General features: G+C 43.9%; 1 protein-coding gene across 1 annotated transcript in view; it reads right to left on the reverse strand.

Annotated features, from left to right (window-relative positions):
• Window positions 1-24,885, reverse strand: part of JAK3 (Janus kinase 3) — a 132,211-nt gene that overhangs the window by 30,057 nt on the left and 77,269 nt on the right. The window contains exon 20 of the mRNA XM_075281096.1: window positions 21,971-22,095. Coding sequence (XP_075137197.1) covers window positions 21,971-22,095 — 125 coding nt within the window. The remainder of the gene's footprint in view (window positions 1-21,970; window positions 22,096-24,885) is intronic.

Below are 24,885 nucleotides of genomic sequence, written 5' to 3' on the forward strand. Positions count from 1 at the left end.
AACACACTGCGGTTCTTTCCGCAGCGCTTTCAACAGAAAGTTTGAGGATTTTTCTTTGCGGACTTTCTGTTACAATTATATCTATGGGAAAGCCGCCGACGTTTCCATAGATATAAATGACATGCTGAGATTTACAAAGCCGCAACGGCTTTGCAAATCACAACGTGTCCACTCTGCGATTTCGTCTGTAAAATTGGCATGGGATTCACATGAATCCCATCCCCTCCACTTCACTGTAAAATGCTGCGATTTTTCCCACAGCATCTCCACTGCGGGCAAATCGCGGCGTTTATGTTCTGTGGGGCCGGAGATGTAGCAGTGCTGGCCGTGCGCTGAGATAGGCTCATCTCCAGAGTAGCCAAGCTGAGCGTACGGCCAGCACTGCTTCATCTCCGGTATAGCAGTGCTGGCCGTGCGCTCAGATTGGCTCATCTCCAGAGTAGTCGAGCTGAGCGCACGGCCAGCACGGTTTCATCTCCAGTGTAGCAGTATTGGTCGTGCGCTCAGCTCGGCTCATCTCCGGAGTAGCCAAGCTGAGCGCATGGCCAGCACTGCTTCATCTCCAGTGTAGAAGTGCTGGCCTTGCGCTCAGATCGGCTCATCTTCAGAGTAGCCGAGCTGAACGCATGGCTAGCACTACTACATCTCTGGTGTAGCAGTGCTGGCCGTGCGCTCAGATTGGTTCATCTCCGGAGTAGCCGAGCTGAGCGCATGGCCAGCACTTCTACATCTCGGCATAGGAATGCATTGACCAGTGTTGATTGGCCGAATGCCATACAGAGTACAGCATTCGGCCAATCAACGCTGGTTCTGCCGGAGGAGGCGGAGTCTAAAATCGGTCCACAGCAGTCTCCATTCTGGTCCGATCTTAGACTCCGCCTCCTCACAGACGAGCCTCCGTCACCAGTGTTGATTGGCTGAATGCTGTACTCTGTATGACATTCGGCCAATCAACGCTGGTCAATGCATTCCTATGGGAAAAAGTCAGCTTGCGCATATCGTAAGCTGACAGGGATCCCGACGTAATACAGTGACTTGGGCATGTTAGATGCCCCCAGACATGCTTCCCCTGCTGTCCCAGTTGCATTCCAGAGGTGTTGGCATCATTTGCTGAGGTGTCATAGTGGACTTGGTGACCCTCCTGAATCGAATAGGGGTTTCCCCCTAAATGAGTATTTATTCCCCATAGGCTATAATGGGGTCTGAGATCTGCAATGGGATGTCAATGCCGAATAGCGTTTTGAACAGTGAATTGCTTCATATCTGTAAGGTCTTTCATGAATATCAACAATCTCAAGGTTACAAGTCCATCTCCAGAGGTCTTCTTTCTTTGTTCATGGTGCGCAACATAATCAAGAAGTTTACAATCCATGGCACTGTAGCCAATCTCTCTGGACATGGATAGAATTGAAAAATCGATGAAAGATTGTAACGCAGGATAGTCCGGATGGTGGATAAACAGCTCCAATAAAGTGCTAAAGAAATTCAAGCTGTCCTGCAGGCTCAGAGGGCATTAGTGTCAGTGTGAACATTTGAATAACATTAATGACAGGAGACTCAGGAGGATCCCACTACTGACACAGTAACAAACTGCAGTCTAGCTTTTTTTTTATGTCAAAGTGTATGTGAGTAAGCCAAAATTCTTCTGGGGAAATGTCTTGTGGACAGATGAGCCCAAAATATAGCTTTTTGGTAAATCACATCATTCTAGTGTTTACTAGGACTACAAAGAAAAGAACACAGTATCATGATGGAGGTTCAAAGGTGTTTAGGGGTTGTTTTGTTGGTTTGACTGTGTGTAATGTATCATGAAATCTCAAGATTACCAAAGAATTTTGGGTTGCAATTTAGGGCCCTAGATCATGGGTCTTCCATCAGGACAACTACCGGAAACTAACTTCAGAAAGCACCCAGAAATGGATGGAAAAAAAAAACTAGAGAGATCTGAAGTGGCCAGCAATGAGTCAGGATCTAAATCCCATTGAACACCTATGGAGAGATCTTAAAATTGCTGTTGGGAGAAGGAACCCTGCAAATATGAGAAACCTGGAGCAGTTTGCAATAGAAGAGTGGTCTAAAATTCCAGTTGAAAAGCCGTAATGAGAAGCTTGTTGATGGTTACAGGGTGAGTTTGATTTCAGTTATTTTCTCCAAAAGCTGAACAACCAAATATTAAGTTGAGGGCGCCAGTAATTTTGTCCGGCCCATTGTTGGATTTTTGAGTGGTTAGATAATTTTTCTTTTTTTGTGTTGTTCCAATAAACATAAGGGAAATAAACAGATGTATAACAAAACGTGTAATTGCAATAATTTTCTGGGAGAAATACTTCCTTTTCTGGAAAAAAATCAGGGTTGCCAACACTTACGGCCATGACTGTATATTTTTTAGGCCAAAGCTTATTACACACCTCTTATTGACAGCTAGGAGGCCATAGATTGAACCCTTGAAGTGAGGGGCTGAGGGAGTGGCAGGAGGAGTACCCCATTCCTTACCATCCAGATGTCATGAGCACTATTGATCACAGTATCTGAGGAGTTAATCTGCTGGAATTGGAGTATTTCCCAACAGCTAGCTCCAAGTCCTGGCTGTATAATACAGCTGGAAACCTGGAAGTGATATAACAGATACAGTTCCAGTGCTTGCTACTGATCCTCGCAGTACTATTAAAATGTTAAGCATTAAAGGAGTTGTCCAGACTAAACATAATTTGCTAATTAGGCCAGGGGGACGGCAAAAAAAGAAAAAAAAAAAAAAAAAACGATTCTGCAGCCCAGCTGCCTTTTTACTGTAGAATTTCTCACCGGATAGTGCTTCCCGGTTCCCTCAAACTGAGACCACAGATTGGCATCAGCCATTATGTGACTACTGAGGCCACCCAGCGGCCTCTGCAGTGTCAGGAGGGGAATCAGGGATGTCACAGGGAGTGACGTTCTTGGTTCCCTTCTTGAGGCCGCTGATTGGCTTCAGCAGTCCAGTGTGGCAAGTACTTCCACCAGAAGACAACAATGGAGCTGCAGGATTGGACCTTCCCTGACCTAATTAATAAATAAAATTTTAGCCTGGACAACCCCTTTAACTATACGCTCAGTGAGATATAATAGTATGCTGTAGAGCAGTAAGGGGCTAGAAAAGTTAATTAAAATATTAGTTATTGGTTTGTCATAAAACTGATAATTTTCTGGTGACACACTTCCTTCAATTGTTTTTAAAATGTTGTCTAGAATGGCTTGGTAAGTATGGCTATTTTTATGTCATTCTACCGGTATTACTCCAGTTTTGAGAAAAAGTACAATAGCACCATCTATGGGCGTAAATCCAGTATGCTATGTTTCCAGAAGTGACTCACAAATCACTCCAGACAAACCAGTACAGATGAGCAATTCTCTGAATACTCTGTTTTAATCTTCAGCATAGCTGTAGCATCCATAGTTGCTGGTAAAGTGTAAGAGGCTAAGCAGACTACTGAAGATTTATGAAAATTTACCCCCCCACAATAAAAAGTAAAGCAAAGCAGATTGGCAGTTATACCTAAGGAAACACTGTTGTTTTCCACATAGGTATAATAGCAGTGGCATAACTAAAGACTTATGGGCAGTCACAGACCAAAAGAGCCCCGTTGAGGATGCCTGAGACTGTCAGAGGCGAAAGGTTAAAAAAAATGATGGTTTGGCACTCTTTTATATTTTTATAGACCGGGTATTTTTTCTCTCTCTCTCTATATATATATAATTACTTTTTTTTGCATTTATTAGACCCCCCTAGGGGTCTTGAAGCCCAGGGAGTCTGATCACTAATGCAACGGGACGTAGGCACAGGAGCTTTCTCCCGTTGCCGGTGATCCCTGGCAAAGTGGCAGCGCCCATGCACCTCCTGTAAAATGGTGCCTTAGTCAGCAGGGGTCAGCAACCTTTTCTGAATCATCTGCCAAGTTTTTAAAAAGTCAAAGATGAAGCAGTGAACATGCCATGTAATAACTGTAAGGATTCCGACCCCTACATGAAAGTTATATAATGGACACCATTATGGATCTAGCAACCAATTCAATGGTTGATTACGCTTCCATTTCAATGTGATCCTCGTCTATGACTTTTTGGGTGTATACAACTTTTGGATGAACACAGAATTTAGCCAGATATGCAGTAAGCAACATTTGTGGGGCAGAGGATGCCTCTCACATAGCCCACTCTATTTTGCTGAAGAAGCCCATACAAATGTGTCCAGCCTTGTTGAAATGAATAAACACCCACTTTATCATGTTCAGCTGCCATATTATACTTTACTTATTTCAAGGTACCAATACTAATTGAATAGGCAATTGCTGCCCTCTAACTAGGCTTGTTCACATCTCGGACACTAGGATGCCATGCCTCATGCTTTCCCCCCTTCTATCTTGTTTAGAAGGTCCATGAGCGAGAAGGGTTACGTTGAGCAGCAGTGTTTTAAACATTAGAAAAAACCCCGTGCCGAGTAAATATGCCTGAAGTGCCAAGCTCAGCACAGGTGTCGGTGGTTGCTGACCCCTGACATAAAGAATAGACTTGTCTACTTCCTGCCCCATTCTCTTGTATCAGATGCTGAGAACATGTGTACCATGTGATGGGTGTTGGACCTCCACTGATCTGATATTGACAATATATCCTTAGAAAACCCATTTAACAACTAAACTGCTTGATCAGGGGGCATTTTAGAAATGTGCAGTAAGGCTGTACAAATTGGTTGATGGTCAGCTAAAAGTGACTGATCATGCCAAACACTGATCCTTTTGGTTAACTGGAGATCAAAAATATCTAACATAGCCGATTCTGTTCTCTCGTTGGCCATCACTGTATTTTCATGGCTGACAATCAACCCAAATTGTTCACTTCATCTTACAAGAATTTAATTAGGATGGCCAGGTTTAGCCCCCTTTGGCACTATCTACTAAGACAGAATACAGTATAATGTAAAGTATACATATACTTTTATTTTTCAATGAGATCAGTGACAGATACAACAACAACAGTCATCCATTTAACAGAAATGTCTTGGTGAACATATTAAAGCTAGAAAATCGGTGGAGAGAATAATCCTGCATAGAGGACTTTTCTGTCCGTTAGTTTCAGTATAAAAATGACGGGAACCCTACAGACCACATTATAGTCTATGGGATCCGCGGGTGAACTTTATAGGGATGTCAGCACAAATTACAATGAGCTACTTCTTATTCAGGACCGCTGCCCCTTTTTTGTTAAAATCTTCCAGGTTCCTTCACTTTAGGGTGCAGTGCTTAATCATCAGACAAGCACAGTACTGTTAGTACTGTGTGCTGAGGCAGACGAGAGAGATGTCAGTAAACTAGGTGGAGCCCAGCAGCAGTTAGCAGCAGCAGATAGTGAAGCCCACCGATGGAAAGCAATACCCCTGAAGCCCTTTCCTGCTCATTTGCATATGTATAAAAGGACAATTTTTTATAAAAATGGAGCAAAAGGAGGTATATGTCATAGCTAGACCCCAAAACATATCTCAGTTGAGACTAAGATGTAGAGCATCCTCATGTCCAGTAGAGAATGAGCTCAGTCATTCATGACAATGGAGGAACATCAGGGGCCACATGGTGGCTCAGTGGTTAGCACTTCAGCGCTGGAGTCCTGGTGTTCAAATCCCGCCAAGAGCCAAAAAAAAAAAAAAAACATCTGCAAGGAGTTTGTATGTTCTCCCCATGGTTGCATGGATTTCCATCCCATATTCCAAAAGACATATTGATAGGGAAAAATGTACATTGTGAGCTCTATGTGGGGCTCACAATCTACATTAAAAAAAAATTAAAAAATGGAGGAATATCGATGGGCCTGAATTGTATCTTCAAAAATCCACTGCCAGCCATTATCTTAAACCTTCAGTTTAGCAGGGAATAAGAGCTAGAAATGGATAGTCTTGTTGTGGAAATATCGACAGATTGTGACTGTCCACTAGATGGCTGTCCAATTGTATTGCTGCAGAGCAGTATTATACGTAACATAGAAGAAGTGATGGAGATCACAGAATAAAGCATGAGCAGTTTTGAGGAGGAAGTCCACTGAGATCTACTAACAATCAAGTACTGTATAATAAGAGAGTGAACCAAAATTTGGCTGTGATTTGCCGAATGTCCACTAGGTGATGGCAAAGGACAAGCTCTAGGTATTGCCACAGAGGAAGCCAATGAACAGTTGTAGTAATATAAGGTGGACAGGTATCTATTATGGGGCGGTGAAGTAAATAGCTAGCTTGTGTCAAATAGTGGTGAGTAGGAAGCGGGGGAATCTAGGATTAGAACAGATCGGTATGGAAATAAGAAAAATTGGAGGTGAATCAATAGCACTTAGCTATAGTACACTAGGCAGGCAGACAGCAGGCTTTCACTCTTTCTCTGCATGTGTCTGATAACTAGACTTGCAAAGGGCAGACCTCTGTGATTCTTCTCCTTTTATTGTGGCCTTTCAGCAGTTGATGATGAAGCACCACTCCCGTGAGTCAAGATGGTGCATGTCAGGCATAGAAAAAGCTGCAGGCCTCTACACAGTGAGTGGATCAGTGATAAGGTTCTCATGTAGGGCTGCAATGAGTTGGCTAAGCACTGTATTTGTTATGACCCGGTCTCAGCAGTCTCGGCCTGTTAGGTTCAGGCGCAGAGTGTCCGGACGGCATTCAGCGCGTGAATCACCTGATGCACGGCAGGGGAATGTTCACACCAGACATGCTGTTTCTGCTCTGGCACTCGGGCGTAGATCACGTGGTGAGTGGCCTGGTGGATCAGTGCCGGGTGTGTCTTGGCCTCTGAAGGGGTTAAGTTCTCTGCAGTGCTGAATACTTTACAGGCCATGGGCGAGGCGTTCTCTTTACTATATAAGGCTGTTGTACATGCTACCTGATGCCGGTCTTAAACGTCTGTTCCTGTTCTCAGTAATGGTCTGTTGTCTGAAGCTGCTACCATCTGCATCCTGGCCCATCCGGTTTCTTGCTCCTGTTCACACAGGATTGGTTTGTTAAGTATTGAGCTTGTATCCAGACATAGTGTTCCGGACGCAGCGAGCCCTAGGTATTTTTCTGTTTGGAAGTTTGGAATTTTGGTAGGGTTTTTTTTGTGTGTGATCCTAAGTTCTGTTTTTCCCTATCCCTTGCTTAGTTCAGTTGTTCTGTGTTTCACGTTTATTCTCTTCCTATGCGTTTGTGTTCTCATGTTCACCGTTAGTACGCGTCTGGACATCCGTGGGGGGCTTGTTCTGTATCTGCCTCTCCTTCGTAAATGTGAAGCTAGACAGGGGCTCTATTTCCCTTTGTAGGTTAGCTACTTCTCCGACTGTGCTCGTGCCCATTCAGGCAAGTTAGTCGGGCCCACGGCTACTTCTAGTTGTTCGAGGCAGGGTGTAGGAGGATCCACACTAGAAGTCCAAACTGCTCATACTTCCGATTTTGTTTTCTTTTGGTGTGTTTTTCCTGTACTGTACTGAGAAGTTATCAGTCAGGGGCCAGTCCGTGGTCAAGGATCCCCAGACCATAACAGTAAGACCGGCCTCAAAGAAAAAACTAGCTGACCTTTTTCATTTGAATTTTTTTTTTTGTGGGATCCTTCAATAGTTTTTTTTTCATGGAGCAAGCTATTGGTTCTTTGATTGAGCAGGTGAAAAGACTGACTTTCTCAAATCAGGAGTTAGCTCAGCGCATACAAGCTCTTGAGACTGCAGGGCTGCCACAAGATGTGGAGCCTAAAATTAAGTTGCCTGACTGTTTTTCAGGAGACTATACCCAGTTTGACAGTTTTAAAAATAGCTGTCGTAATTATTTCTCAGTAAAAACTCGTTCGGCTGGAACACCTCAGCAACAGGTTCAGGTCATCATCTCCTTACTGCGAGGTGATGCCCAGCAATGGTCGTATTCTTTGCTTCCTAATGACCCAGCTTTGCTAAATCCTGATTCATTTTTGAGAGCCTTGGGTTGATTTATTCCGAACCTGATGCTGAAGGTGTTGCTGAACATGCTCTCATTAATTTACAGCAGGGTTCTGATAATGCGGAAGTGTATTGTAAGAAATTTAGAAAATGGGCTGGACAGACTACGTAGAATGACTCCTCGCTGGCAGCCATCTTTCGCAAGGGTTTATCTGACTCGGTAAAGGACGTAATGTTGTGGTTCCCAAAGCCTAAATCGCTTAATGAATCTATGTCTTTAGCCATACAGGTACACCGACGACTACGCCAAAGGAAACACAATTTGGCGCTCCCTTCCGTAAATAATGAGTTTTCTGAGCCAATGCAAATTGATCATTTCAAAACTTCTGAACAGCGGAAGGATTATCGGCGCAAAAATAAGATGTGCTTTTACTGTGGAGATCCAGGTCATTTAATCTCGCAATGTTTGAAATGCCCTCCAGTGAAGTCCAACCCAGAGGTTTGTCTTGGGCCAGGTTTTCGCTTTTTCTTGTCTGTGACGTTTCCTGATTGTAGTTTGTCCTCCTCACGTACGGCTAAGGCCTTGGTTGATTCCAGGGCGATGGTTAATGTTATGAATTATGATTTTGCACGCCAGTGTCATTTTTCTCTTGCTCCAGTAACTGAGAAGATCAATCTTCAGGCTATTGATTCTTCTTCTATTGCAGAATCCAAGCCCCAGTTTCTAGTGAAATTGAGACTGGAGACTGAAGGGGTACATGAGGAGCTTTGTACTTTCTTGGTTTTATAGGGTCTCCAGAGTGAAGTTATTTTGGGGTACCCGTGGCTGAAAGCCCACAACCCAGTAATTGACTGGCAATCCCAGAAATTAACCAGTTGGAGGTTTAAATGTAGGGATTCAACTATTACTCTGTCTACTGTACTGACTGAAGATGATCAAGTTCCGGAATACTTGTCTGATTTTTCTTCTGTTTTCTCCAAATCCCAATCTGAAAAATTGCCTCCTCATAGGGAGAACAACTGCGCCATTAATAACAAGGCTTTGTTGAAGAAGTTTCTTCCACCTCTGATTCCTTCTGTTTCTCCGCCCGAGCCAGTTCTGGTGGATGGTAATCTGGAATATGAAGTGGAGAATATTCTGGACTCTAGATGGCGTAGACGCAGGTTACAATTTCTGGTTAAATGGAAAGGCTATGGACCAGAAGATAATTCTTGGATTTCGGCGTCTGAGGTGCATGCGGCTAGACTGGTGCAGGAATTTTTCTGGAGATTCCCAGAGAAACCAGGTGCGGCCTTTGAGGGTTCGGTGACCCCTCATCAAGGGGGGGGGTCATGTTATGACCCGGTCTCAGCAGTCTCGGCCTGTCATGTTCAGGCGCAGAGTGTCTGGACGGCATTCAGCGCGTGAATCACCTGATGCACGGCAGGGGAATGTTCACACCAGACATGCTGTTTCTGCTCTGGCACTCGGGCGTGGATCACGTGGTGAGTGGCCTGGTGGATCAGTGCCGGGTGTGTCTTGGCCTCTGAAGGGGTTAAGTTCTCTGCAGTGCTGAATACTTTACAGGCCATGGGCGAGGCCTTCTCTTTACTATATAAGGCTGTTGTACATGCTACCTGATGCCGGTCTGTTCCTGTTCTCAGTAATGGTCTGTTGTCTGAAGCTACTACCATCTGCATCCTGGCCCATCCGGTTTCTTGCTCCTGTTCACACAGGATTGGTTCGTTAAGTATTGAGCTTGTATCCAGACATAGTGTTCTGAGCGCAGCGAGCCCTAGGTATTTTTCTGTTTGGAAGTTTAGAATTTTGGTAGGGGTTTTTTGTGTGTGATCCTAAGTTCTGTTTTTCCCTATCCCTTGCTTAGTTCAGTTGTTCTGTGTTTCACGTTTATTCTCTTCCTATGCTTTTGTGTTCTCATGTTCACCGTTAGTCCGCGTCTGGACATCCGTGGGGGGCTTGTTCTGTATCTGCCTCTCCTTCGTAAACGTGAAGCTAGACAGGGGCTCTATTTCCTTTGGTAGGTTAGCTTCTTCTCCGGCTGTGCTCGTGCCCATTCAGGCAAGTTAGTCGGGCCCACGGCTACTTCTAGTTGTTCGAGGCAGGGTGTAGGAGGATCCACACTAGAAGTCCAAACTGCTCATACTTCCGATTTTTGTTTTCTTTTGGTGTGTTTTTCCTGTACTGTTATGGTCTGGGGATCCTTGACCACGGACTGGCCCCTGACTGATAACTTCTCAGTCTAGTAAAGGAAAAACATATATAAAAGAAAACAATAATAAGCATGAGCAGTTTGGACTTCTAGTGTGGATACTTCTACACCCTGCCTCGCACAACTAGAAGTAGCCGTGGGCCCGACTAACTTGCCTGAAGGGGCACGAGCACACCCGGAGAAGTAGCTAACCTACCAAGGGAAAGACTTGGACTAACGGTGAACATGAGTAACGCAAAGCATAGGGAGAAAATAAATGTGAAACACAGAATAACTGAACTAAGCAAGGGATAGGAAAAAACAGAACTGAGTCTCACACACTATAAAAAACCCCTACAAAAAAATTCCAAACCTCCAAACAGAAAAAATACCTAGGGCTCGCTGCGCCTGGAACACTATGTCTGGATAGGAGCTCAATACTTAACGAACCAGTCCTGTGTGAACAGGAACAAGAAACTGGATGGGCCGGGATGCAGATGGTAGCAGCTTCAGACAACAGACCATTACTGGAGCACAGGTACAGAAGATTAAGACCGGCATCAGATAGCATGTGCAACAGCCTTATATAGTAAAGAGAAGGCCTCGCCCATGGCCTGTAAAGTATTCAGCACTGCAGAGAACTTAACTCCTTCAGAGGCCAAGACACACCAGGCACTGATCCACCAGGCAACTCACCACGTGATCCACGCCCGAGTGCCAGAGCAGAAACAGCATGTCTTGTGTGAACATTCCCCTGCCGTGCATCAGGTGGTTCACACGCTGAATGCCGTCCGGACACTCTGCGCCTGAACCTAACAGGCCGAGACTGCTGAGACCGGGTCATAACATGACCCCCCCCCCTTGATGAGGGGTCACCGAACCCTCAAAGGCCGCACCTGGTTTCTCTGGGAATCTCCGGAAAAATTCCTGCACCAGTCTAGCCGCATGCACCTCAGATGCCGAAATCCAAGAGTTATCTTCTGGTCCATAGCCTTTCCATTTAACCAGAAACTGTAACCTGCGTCTACGCCATCTAGAGTCCAAGATATTCTCCAAAACTGGCTCAGGCAGAGAAACAGAAGGAATCAGAGGTGGAAGAAACTTCTTCAACAAGGACTTGTGGAAGACATCATGAATCTTAAATGAATCTGGAAGTTTCAAACGGAAAGAGACTGGATTGATCACTTCTGAAATGACATATGGCCCAATAAATCTAGGTTTAAATTTTGGTGAGGGTACTCTCATCTGAATATTTTTTGACGAGAGCCAAACCTTATCACCAACCTTAAAGTCATCCCCTACAATTCTTTTACGATTAGCAGACTTTTGAGCTACTTCCTGAGATTTCTCCAGATTTTTCAAAGACATGTCCCAAACAGAATTCATTCTATCAGTCAGGGCGTCAACTTCAGGACAATCCGAAGACAATGATTGACCAGAGGAAAACCTTGGATGATAGCCCTGATTACAGAAAAATGGAGACACTAATGAAGCGGAGCTAGCCCTGTTATTAATGGCAAATTCGGCCAATGGTAAGTATGAAGCCCATTCACTCTGATCAGCAGAAACAAAACAACGAAGATAAGTTTCTAATGTCTGATTAGACCTTTCTGTCTGCCCGTTTGTCTCTGGGTGAAAGGCTGAGGAGAAGGAAAGGGACATTCCCATCTTTTTACAAAAAGCCCTCCAGAAGGTCGAGACAAACTGGGACCCCCGATCAGACACAATGTTTTCTGGGACTCCATGCAAACGAATGATGTTTTGCACGAAGAGTGTTACAAGATCCTTGGCTGCAGGGATTTTAGGCAAGGGAATGAAATGCACCATCTTAGAAAACCTGTCAACGATCACCCAGATAGCCGTCATGCCCTGGGACCTGGGTAAGTCAGAAACGAAATCCATAGATATATGTGTCCATGGTCTCTTGGGTAAGGGCAATGGAGTCAACAGCCCTGCAGGTCTGGTACGAGGTACCTTAGACCTGGCACAGGTGTCACATGAAGTGACAAACTTTCTGACATCAGCCGACAAGGATGGCCACCAAAAGTGTCTATCAACCAAGCTCCTGGTAGCCAAAACTCCTGGATGACCTGACAGGACAGATGAATGAACCTCTTCAATGACCTGGTTAACCAGATGAGAGGGGACAAATAATCTATCCACTGGACAAGCATCAGGGTGACCCTCCTGTTCAGTCTGAAGGAGCTCCTGCAGATTCAGAGAAACCGCAGACACAATAACACTCTTAGGGAAGATAGGGGTAGAATCTGAAGAAGGCTGAGATGCCGAAAAATTCCTAGACAAAGCATCAGATTTCACATTCTTGGAACCAGGTACAAAAGACACCACAAAATTAAATCTTGTAAAAAACAAAGCCCACCTAGCTTGCCTAGGATTAAGTCTTTTAGCAGACTCCAAAAATGTCAAATTTTTGTGATCAGTAAAAACCTGAATCTGATGTTTGGCGCCCTCTAGAAGATGACGCCATTCCTCGAATGCCCACTTCATAGCCAGAAGTTCTCTATTACCCACATCATAATTCCTTTCGGAAGAAGAAAACTTGCGAGAGAAATACGCGCAAGGATGAAGGCGTGAGGTGCTTGGGTTTCTTTGGGACAGAACAGCTCCTGCTCCTAAATCCGAAGCATCAACCTCCACTATGAAGGGGAGTTCCAAATCAGGTTGTCTAAGAACCGGAGTCGTCTGAAAACTTTCCCTGAGCAACTCAAAAGAACGAATGGCCTCAGGAGACCAGTTTTCCAAATCTGATCCTTTTTTAGTCATATCAGTCAGAGGTTTAGCAATTAAGGAAAATCCCTTAATAAATTTCCTATAGAAATTTGCGAAACCCAAGAAACTCTGTAAGGCTTTTAAGGAAGTTGGGCGAACCCAATCTTGGATTGCCCTAACCTTGTCCGGATCCATCTTTCAGCTAGTGGGAGTCAGAACATATCCTAGAAAGGTCACCTCCTGCACTCCAAAGAGACACTTAGGACCTTTAGGGTGAATTCACACTGAGTAAACGCTAGCTTATTCTGAACGTAAAACACGTTCAGAATAAGCGGCGTCTAAAGCAGCTCCATTCATTTCTATGGGAGCGGGGATACGAGCGCTCCCCATAGAAATGAATGGGCTGCTTCTTTCACTCCGTGCAGTCCCATTGAAGTGAATGGGGAGTGCCGGCGTGTACGCTCCGGCATGAGCAGAGCTTGCCGTATACGCCGGCACTCCCCATTCACTTCAATGGGACTGCACGGAGTGAAAGAAGCAGCCCATTCATTTCTATGGGGAGCGCTCGTATCCCCGCTCCCATAGAAATGAATGGAGCTGCTTTAGACGCCACTTATTCTGAACGTGTTTTACGTTCAGAATAAGCTAGCGTTTTTTTTTGAAGGTCTCCGCATGTGCCAATCAAAAAACACCAAGTGCACGAAAAAAGTGTGGGTGCCACACTAAAAAAAACGTGCCCAGGATGCTTGTCAAAAAAACGCACCCTTCCCCTAAAGGGGAGAGAGGTTCCTGACTAAACTCTTCCCCACAAGGACCAAAAGGTGACCGAGTGAGGTCGAGTATCCGAAAGGACCATCTGCCGGAGCAAGATGGCCCTACCAACATCCGGTTTCCCCCCGGGCTGCCACCACCAGGGGTACTCAGGATAACCAGTCGCCAAGTTTCTCTCCGGGCTGCCACCACCAGAGATACTCCTTGGCTCAGGCAAAGAAGTCTGCGCCTGCCCCGGTTCCCCAGGACAGGTCAGCTGACAGAGGGGAGAGACCCATTACAGGCCTCATCCCCAGACATCGTCAGGAAGCGTCCCAAAAGGGTACAGCATCCCTTCGTCAGACACACAAAAAGGGTGACAGAGTGTAAACAAACGTGAGAAAAACACTAAACAAGTGGTAAAGTGCCCATTCAGAGCCCGGTTTACCGCCGGATCTATAAAAATTTCTCCAATGCTGGAAAACCAGGCATTAAGGAGTGGTGTGCTCAAATAGGTGTATTCCGGTGCCAAGCAATGTGCCGAAATCAGTGGGTTTCCCACGCCCAGTGACTAAGGCACCCCGGGGGCCACTCAACCCCCAGGGCACGACACCAGAGACCTTCGAGCGCTTCACCGACCTAGCGTTTACTCAGTGTGAATGCACCCTTAACATACAAATGGTTTTCCTTAAGGACCTGAAAAACGGACCTAACATGCTGAACATGTGCTTCCCAGGTTGAGGAGTATATAAGAATATCGTCCAAATAGACAACCATGAACCTCCCCACTAACTCCTGAAACAAATCATTTACAAACGATTGGAATACTGCAGGTGTATTTGACAGCCCAAATGGCATCACCAGATATTCGAAGTGACCCTCTGGAGTGTTGAAAGCGGTTTTCCACTCATCACCCTTTTTAATTCTAATAAGGTTGTATGCACCTTGCAGGTCTAACTTAGTAAACCAGCGGGCACCCCGAACTTGATTGAATAGATCAGTGATCAGAGGCAAAGGGTACTGAAATTTTACAGTGATTTTATTTAACTGCCGATAATCGATACATGGTCTCAAGGAACCATCCTTTTTGGCCACAAAAAAGAACCCCGCTCCCATAGGTGACACAGAGGGACGAATATGTCCCTTCTCCAGGCTTTCCTTGACATATGTTTTCATGGCTTCATGTTCAGGCAGAGATAAGTTGAATATCCGTCCCTTTGGATACTTCGCCCCAGGAAGCAGTTCAATGGCGCAGTCGTACTGCCTATGAGGAGGCAATTTTTCAGATTGAGATTTGGAGAAAACAGAAGAAAAATCAGACAAGTATTCCGGAATTTGATCATCTTCAGTCAGTACAGTAGACAGAGTAATAGTTGAATCCATACATTTACACCCCCAACTGGTTAATTTCTGGGATTGCCAGTCACATACTGGGTTGTGGGCTTTCAGCCAAGGGTACCCCAAAATAACTTCACTTTGGAGCCCCTGTAGAACCAAGAAAGTACAAAGCTCCTCATGTACCCCTTCAGTCACCATTCTCAATTTGAGTAGAAACTTGGGCTTCGATTCTGCGATAGAAGAAGAATCAATAGCCTGAAGATTGATCTTCTCAGTTACTGGAGCAAGAGAAAAATGACACTGGCGTGCAAAATCATAGTTCATAACATTAACCATCGCCCTGGAATCAACCAAGGCCTTAGCCGTACGTGAGGAGGACAAACTACAATCAGGAAACGTCACAGACAAGAAAAAGCGAAAACCTGGCCCAAGACAAACCTCTGGGTTGGACTTCACTGGAGGGCATTTCAAACATTGCGAGATTAAATGACCTGGATCTCCACAGTAAAAGCACATCTTATTTTTGCGCCGATAATCCTTCCGCTGTTCAGGAGTTTTGAAATAATCAATGTGCATTGACTCAGAAAACTCATTATTTATGGAAGGGAGCGCCAGATTGTTTTCCCTTTGGCGTAGTCGTCGGTGTACCTGTATGGCTAAAGACATAGATTCATTAAGCGATTTAGGTTTAGGGAACCCCAACATAAAGTCCTTTACCGAGTCAGATAAACCCTTGTGGAAGATGGCTGCCAGCGAGGAGTCATTCCACATGGTCTGTACAGTCCATTTTCGAAATTTCTTACAATACACTTCCGCATTATCAGAACCCTGCTGTTAATTAATGAGAGCATGTTCAGCAACACCTTCAGCATCAGGTTCAGAATAAATCAACCCAAGGCTCTCAAAAAATGAATCAGGATTTAGCAAAGCTGGGTCATTAGGAAGCAAAGAATACGCCCATTGCTGGGCATCACCTCGCAGTAAGGAGATGATGACCCGAACCTGTTGCTGAGGTGTTCCAGCAGAGTGAGTTTTTACTGAGAAATAATTCCGACAGCTATTTTTAAAACTGTCAAACTGTGTATAGTCTCCTGAAAAACAGTCAGGTAACTTAATTTTAGGCTCCACATCTTGTGGCAGCCCTGCAGTCTCAAGGGCTTGCATGCGCTGACCTAACTCCTGATTTGAGAGAGTCAGTCTTTTCACCTGCTCAATCAAAGAACAAATACCTTGATCCATGACAACAAAACTATTACCAAGGGAAATAGAGCCCCTGTCTAGCTTCACGTTTACGAAGGAGAGGCAGATACAGAACAAGCCCCCCACGGATGTCCAGACTTGGACTAACGGTGAACATGAGTAACGCAAAGCATAGGGAGAAAATAAACGTGAAGCACAGAATAACTGAACTAAGCGAGGGATAGGAAAAAACAGAACTGAGTATCACACACTATAAAAAAGCCCTACCAAAAAAATTCCAAACCTCCAAACAGAAAAAATACCTAGGGCTCGCTGCGCCCGGAACACTATGTCTGGATAGGAGCTCTATACTTAACGAACCAGTCCTGTGTGAACGGAGCAAGAAACTGGATGGGCCGGCATGCAGATGGTAGCAGCTTCAGACAACAGACCATTACTGAGAACAGGAACAGACGTTTAAGACCGGCATCAGGTAGCATGTACAACAGCCTTATATAGTAAAGAGAAGGCCTCGCCCATGGCCTGTAAAGTATTCAGCACAGCAGAGAACTTAACCCCTTCAGAGGCCAAGACACACCAGGCACTGATCCACCAGGCAACTCACCACGTGATCCACGCCCGAGTGCCAGAGCAGAAACAGCATGTCTGGTGTGAACATTCCCCTGCCGTGCATCAGGTGGTTCACACGCTGAATGCCGTCCGGACACTCTGCGCCTGAACCTAACAGGCCGAGACTGCTGAGACCGGGTCATAACAACTGTACTGAGAAGTTATCAGTCAGGGGCCAGTCCATGGTCAAGGATCCCCAGACCATAACAGTATTGGAGTAAGGTAGTATAGGAACTAGAATGGGCTGGGTGCTTCAGCACCTGATGGTTAAGTGGGTGTCCTGGTGCCTTCTCAAGTTATCTGGAGGCTATTGAGGCGCTAGACTACGGCTGCAAGGAGGCCGCTATTCTGGAGAGGTCTGTCCTCCTGTATTGGCAAGGCCTGGGATGCCATGTAAGAGTAGACCTCAGAGTAGGTATAGAGCATTAAATTATTGTAGTGTACATTGTAGTATGGTTTAGGATGTTAGCGGGAGGAGCTTGCACTCCACACGTCCTCTTCAGTCTGCGGCTAGCCACAGCCCTTAACCTATTTTCTAATATTTATTCAACACTGACTAGTAGCCATCATTGGAGATTATAATCATCACTGTGTCCTCCTTAAAGTTAATATAAGTGTCCATAAAAATGACATAAAATCTCTGGAATCTCATGTATTGTCCATATCCGGAGCAAGCATGGCTGAAATTAAGTAAATGCACATGATTATTCTTTCTGAACTATCAGAAAATCGATATATCTTCCTCCAGAGAATGCACTTTGCCATGGATAGCTTGCATTGGAACCACTGTGAATGCCATATAGGTTTATCAAGTGAAACCAATAACATAAAGAGTGGACATTGTGTGAAACCCAGTATTTTTTTTAATACATAAATTAAGTTACTTTTATCTCTTCTCCTTAGAGACAAACATTACAGAGTGAATTATAATCTCTTAACCTTATCTGTTAAAAATTACTGCTCTTTATACAACCCTGCCGCTCCAGCTGTTGTGTATTTTAAGATTTCCATCCTATACAACCTTATTTGTAACATACACTCAGTGGCCAAAAGTCATGGGAAGGTACCGGATGTGTCATTAATAGTGGGTAGCCCCTCCGCGAGCCCTGATAACTCCAGCAAGAAGACAAGGCATCGAGGTATTGGAAGAGTTCTGAAGGATATTGGATCCACACAGTGTGCATTGCAGCTCACAATTGGTCCTGTGTAGTTGGCGCTGGGTCCATGGAGCGGACACTGGTATCCACAACATCCCATAAATGCTCTATGGGGTCGAGGTCGGGAGAGCGGGCAGGCCAATCGAGGGTTGTGAGGTCACTGGTGTGTTCATTAAGCAAGTACCGAGCCACCAATGAGTGATGACATGTTGCATTGACCTGTTGGTACACAGCATCACCATCATGGAAATCCAACATCAGAAAGGGGTGCAGATGGTCTGCCATAAGTTGCACGTATCAAGCAACAGTCATTGATCCCTGCACCCAATTGTGACCGTGTGAACACGGCCCAAACCATGACGGAGCCCCCTCCCGCCTGGACACATCTCTGTTGGCATGCAGGATCCATGGAGCAAATGCCACACTCTCACACGCCCATCAGCTCTGTACAACTGGAACTGTGATTCATCAGACCACGCCACATGCCACCACTGTTCCATGGTCCAATAACGATGGTCGCGGGCCCAAGCCAGTCTTTGAACTCTGTGTTGCGGCATCAGCATAAGGACACGGGTCAGGAGTCGACTGTTCAAGCCTATATGGTGCAGTTCTCGGCGTTAAGTCCTGGTGGAAATGGGGTCCTTGCACCCCACATTCAAATCAGCGCCGATTTGATCCACAGTAGACCATCGAGAGCCCCATACGACTCTGCGGAGGTGACATGATGTCCGTTCATTGAACATTCGTGGTCAACCGGTGCACCGGTTAATACGGCTGGCAACGTTGGCTCTGCAATATTGCAGGTCCACCCAAGACACTGTTGACCTTGGAAACCCAAATTCCTGGGTAATCTCCAAAATGCTATGCCCCATGCGTCTTGCACCGATTATCACCCTACATTCAAAGTCACTTAACTCTCGACGTGCTGCCTATGTTCACAAGACACCTGTCTGCATCAGACTGCTCAGATATCTTGGCGACACTAGCGCTATAGGCTGCATTGCGTCACACTGTTTGAGCATCATAACTGGCACTGGGACATGCCTTCCCATGACTTTTGGCCACTGAGTGTATATTCATGTTTTAAGTGAAGACTAATTTTAGGGTAAGTTGGCATGGATTTCTTAGCGGTCAGATTTTTGAGGCAAACTCTTCTTCAAAAAACTTTGGCTCAAACCACTCCTTGCTTTGGCTCAAAAAACTGCTGAAACTGACATTGGCAGGGACCTTCGTCCAACCATCCATTGAGCTGCATCTTCCCAGTCACGCTCACCTCACAGTTTGAGAAGCACTGCTCTAAAGCATTTAATATCTTCCCTTCCTCAACAAATCTCTTGCCCAGCTCTAGTATTCTACTTGCAGGACTCTTTCTTTCTGCATTTTTCAGGTGGAAACCTGGTGGAAACCCAACGGATCCCATTATAGTCTACGGGGTCCTTGCGTTTCCATGAGTATCCACTTTTTTAGTGGATTGGGTTTCTGTTTTTTCAGTCCCCAAGCAAACCTGAAGCATGGAAACTGGGCGTAGTTGTGAACCTAGAGTTGGGGGCTAATCACTCTGAGTGCACAAGACACAAAATTATGCCAGTATATGTGGTTTGTTATAATGCATTTTATCTGAATCTGTCATGAAATATGGTCTTAATCTAAACTGCAGTGCAAAAAGGTGGATGTGAGGTACAGTCTGACAACTGTACATTAAAAATAAAACTTAAGCCATCATACTACTGAGTCAATAGGCACATTTAACCTTTTCACTGCCAAGGGTCTCTGGAAAATTTGCACTTCGAGTAGCCAGAGCAATTTTCACAGTTTTGATATGGACAAATCAAACCTAAAGTGCAGCATTAAAAAGCATCCAACCCCCCCATACCTATATATTTTCTTAAAGTAGACACCTACAGCATTGTCTCAATGCCACTTGGTACTGTATACAAACAGGCACCTTCATGCAATTTTGATTTAAAGTGAATGTTTTATGAAAAAAAGCAAATAAATGTATATTAGCTGTTAAAAATGGAAACCAAACAAAAATTAAATGCACCACACCTCCTAAAAATAAGAGTTGAACATGTGCAGAGTTCACTCATATCACTATGGCCTACACCCGCATGCACGTGTCTTCAGAAAATCACCAGAACTGGAAGGAACAAAAATCTGCTTTGAAGCTGGAAATGTTAAATAAATATCATCCTATAAAATGTAGGGATTAAGCACCATGAAAAGTAAGTGAACCCCTAAACCCTATATATTTTTGAAAGTAGACAACCTGAAGATTACAAATGTCTTAATGGGTCATCAATAGCCACATCCACCTTCATGCAACTTTGTGACAAACACAAAATTTTTTTTGAAAAAATGCGCTAAAACACATATTTGCACCTAAAACTCATGTTCAATCTCAGATTCATATACAAAATACATTTAAAATGATAGCTTAAGGTGTAGACAATGTATGTATATATACTATATTTATATATATATATATATATATATATATATATATATATATATATACATATATATATACACTATATGTACATCAACAAGAGCTCGGACTCCCAAAAACCCTAATACAGAAGACAGGATTTTACTGTTATACACTAATATGTTAAAAATCTATTATGCGCCTTGCAAACTGTGACTGTGATACCAAAATCTAACTTTTTCCAGATTACACAGCATACCGTAAATAAAAACACAATTTAATAGTTCATATATAAAACCACCTTCATGCAAATGTGAGCGGCAGAGATTGCAAGCAAAAATTGCACAAAAATTCAAAATTGCAACTACAGTGCGGATCAAGCAAATCCTTTCTGCAAACAAAATGTACTTTCCAAAAAACTGCACAATGCAAGGAGTTCATACATACCACACATGTATATATTTACAGGAGCGGGTGTTAAAGAATAGCCAAAATCGCAGAAATGCGCCATCCCATTTTGTGCATGCAAATTAAATAGGACTTCACATAAAAATGTTAGTTTCCAGCTCCCTTGAAAATTTTAGCAAACTATAGGTTCATCTCTAGTGATAATCGTTATTACTATTATTTTAGTGTGTAACGGACATCGCTAGAGAAATATTTTACTCTAGAAAGCTCAGGTATGGACAGAAGAGGGATTGGGTGAAATGTAAACTTTATTCATGACTTTGTGTATATGTTGTGTAGGTGTTTGGTGCAGCTTTTTTTTTGGTGCTGTGACCTGGACAATGGTAAACGTCTGCGTCACAGCGCCAATAAACTTCCTGGTTATGTTTAGAGGGTATTACATAAGAATACTCCACTAGTAAAGCTCGAGGAGGAATTATATTATACCTGTATGAGACAATCAGACAGCAAAAGTATAGTATGCTCTCTGATTGGAAGGAGAAGGGTTAATAGGAACAGAAGAGTCCCTGTCACCTCCCTCCTGGTTTCACATACAAGTTATGGACAGAGTCAGATTGTTTGTCTGTCTCTATACAGCTGTTAGGCTGCTCCTACCCCCCTCCCTTTCCTGTTACAGTTCGCAAATTGCTTGCTTAGACAGGAGGGGGACAATTTAGAGCCCTATATTTTTGGACTGCATCAATATATCTTGATGCGTTAAAATGCATTTTAAAGAGGAGAATCTCATCTTTAAAATGATACCAAGAACTTGATGATATAACTTATAGTTTTGGAGCAATTCAATGTTGAAACGCTGTCGGGAATTGAGATCTGCAGTTGGATCTCAATGCCAAATAGCGTTTTCAACAGTAAATCACTCCAAAACTGTAAGATGTATCATCAAGTTCTTGGTATCATTTTAAAGATGAGATTCTCCTCTTTAAAATGCATTTTAATGCATCAAGATATGTTGATGCAATCCAGAGATATCGGCATTAGTAGGGAGGACATAGTAGCTACGTCCTCCACTACTGATATGCCACCTTGGGAGGACATAGAGCTATGTGCTTGGCAGTGAAAGGGTTAAAACTTGTTACACATGTTACAGTTAAACTCTGCTTATGCTCCTGCCATAGTACAACTAATATCATGCAATACCATGAAAAGTTGGGAAGCCATGACATAAATGCATTGTGTGTGATTAGGGAACAAACCTTGCAAATTTGAGATGCATAAAGAAGAAGATGATAGAACCCAAGCCCATCCCGGTTCTTCGGGAGAAATTCCTGCAGGCTTCCATTAGGAAGATATTCCATGATCAGCTGGAAACTACGTCGACCTTAGAACAAAGAAAACAGTAAATAAATGAAAATTCACTCCCATTATTGAGGAATTAAGGTCTTTAAGTAAGACTTAAATAAATATCTTAATTAAGATTCCAACAAGCACAGTGTTATGATTTTCAATATGTGTCATCCTATTTGCAGTCATCATACTTTTCAGTGCTGAGCTGCTTACCGCTGTCACTTTACGGTTGCCATGCCTACAAGTGAAGCTTTGATTAGGTATGCAGCCACTAAGTGCTTTGAGATGCTGAGCTAACTAGAGTGCTGCCTCATTCTCCAATCTTGAGTAGTGGCAGAGTATTTAAACCTTGCTTGGTGCCTGCTAAGGTTGTAGTTAGGTTTGTGAACTCTAAAGTTACCTATTTACTGATTTCCTGGCTACTGATTTTTTTTTTTTTTTTTTTTTTCTATTAAAGTGCAAAGCTACACATAATCAGACCTCATACAGTAATATTAGACCCAAGATTTACTGTTTAATTTTGTTTAGTCCGTTGAGTGATCATTAGGGTTGAGCCAATTTTGAGATTTCAGGATTGTTTTTAAAAACCGATTTCTGATAATTTTCCAGCCGATCCCGATCCCAATTCTGACCCTAATGCAAGTCAATGGGATTTTTTTTTTAAGATCGTTTTCAAAAGCTATGAAAAGTTACCAAAAATACATACAAGTTCTTAGAATGTTTAGAAAGAGCAAGGGAACACTTAAATGGCCATAAAACATTGTTTTTTAATCACTACACAGCATGGAGTCCAAAAATTGAAGCACATGAGCCTCAGTCATATGAGTGACCTCTTCAAAAGTAAGCATAGGCCTTAAAATATAGTTTTTTCATTAGTGTGGAGTCCAAACAGACGTCATGCAGCTGTGCCCACTCCACAGCCATAAGATGGAGGTTTACTGAGAGAACATTTGTACATCGGGCCCCATCCATCATCAAAAGATCGATAATTGCTGGCTTCTTTTCGACAAACCTCTGCAATATATGCAATGTCGAATTCCACCTGGTGGGGACATCACATATGAGCCTGTGAATGGGCAAGCGGTGTTTGCGCTGAAACTGAGCCATGAGAGATGAAGCTACCTTGGACCGTCGTATATGGACACATAATGTTCTTACATTGTCAATCAGGGGTGCAAGATCAGGATAGTGTTTCAAGAACGCTTGCACCACCAAATTGAATACATGAGCAAGGCAAGGTGTATGCGTCAATGGGAACAAATTCAGGGCCGCCACCCAATCTCTACCATTGTCACAGACCACGTTGCCTATATTGAGGTCTAGTGTACCAAACCATAACTCATTTTCACAAATTATAGCATGTTTGATGTTTTCGGCAGTGTGACTCAGTTCCCCCAAACTAATTCATTTCAGTACTGCTTGCTGCCTTCGCCCACTAGCACGCCAATACAAATGAGGTGCATTTCCAGCCCCATGATTTGGGGGAGGTTCTGGTGTGGAACTCATTCCGTCCCCGGAACTCTCAGGAAATGAAGTTTCCAAATTTGTTGAAGGGGAAGTTGGAACCCCCAATGACTTATGAATGACCCTCCTTGGTGTTGGAAGAACAAACTGCCGTCAACATTTTGACAAGGGTTAAAAATGTTGACCCAATGTGCGGTCAGAGATACGTAGTGGCCCTGCCCCTGCTGGCTAGTCCATGTGTCCGTTGTCAAATGCACACATCCGCTAACAGATTGCTTTAGGGCACGCTTGATCTGTTGCTTGACATGCTCCTGCAAGTCAGGGACCACCTTTCGTGAAAAGTAATGGTAGCTGGGTACAACATATTGGGGAACATCATGGGCCATCAGGGAACGAAAAGCCTTTGATTCAACAAGGCGGAAAGGGACCATTTCCAAGGCCAGTAGTTTTGAAATGCTGGAGGTAAGCAGTTTAGCACACTCACATGTGGCTGGATAGGTTTTAGTCTGAGAACAGAGCTCCCTTTTTGATGGGAACAGCCGCTCTGTTCTTCTCCATGCTTCATGGTGGAAACCAGGCATGTAGAGTTCATCCGTTTACCTTTTCTGCATCACACAAAGACACGGTGGTTGGAACCAAAGATCTCAAATTTGGACTCATCAGACCAAAGCACAGATTTCCACTGGTCTAATGTCCATTCCTTGTGTTCTTTAGCCCAAACAAGTCTTTTCTGCTTGTTGTCTTTCCTTAGCAGTGGTTTTCTAGCAGCTATTTTACCATGAAGGCCTGCTGCACAAAGTCTCCTCTTAACAGTTGTTGTAGAGATGTGTCTGCTGCTAGAACTCTGTGTGGCATTGAGCTTGTCTCTAATCTGAGCTGTTGTTAACCTGTGATTTCTAAGGCTGGTGACTCAGATGAACTTATCCTCCGCAGCAGAGGTGACTCCTGGTCTTCCTTTCCTGGGGCGGTCCTCATGTGAGCCAGTTTCTTTGTAGAGCTTGTTGGTTTTTGCAACTGCATTTGGGGACACTTTCAAAGTTTCCCAAATTTTTCGGACTGACTAACCTTCATTTCTTAAAGTAATGATGGCCACTCGTTTTTCTTTACTTAGCTGCTTTTTTTTTTGCCATAATACAAATTCTAACAGTCTATTCAGTAGGACTATCAGTAGTGTATCCACCTGACTTCTGCACAACACAACTGATGGTCCCAACCCCATTTATAAGGCAAGAAATCCCACTTATTAAACCTGACAGCTCACACCTGTGAAGTGAAAACCATTTCCGGTGACTACCTCTTGAAGCTCATCAAGAGAATGCCAAGAGTGTGCAAAGCAGGAATCAAAGCAAAAGGTGGCTAC

This window comes from Leptodactylus fuscus, chromosome 1 (genome assembly GCF_031893055.1).
Source record: "Leptodactylus fuscus isolate aLepFus1 chromosome 1, aLepFus1.hap2, whole genome shotgun sequence".
Lineage (NCBI taxonomy): Eukaryota > Metazoa > Chordata > Amphibia > Anura > Leptodactylidae > Leptodactylus > Leptodactylus fuscus.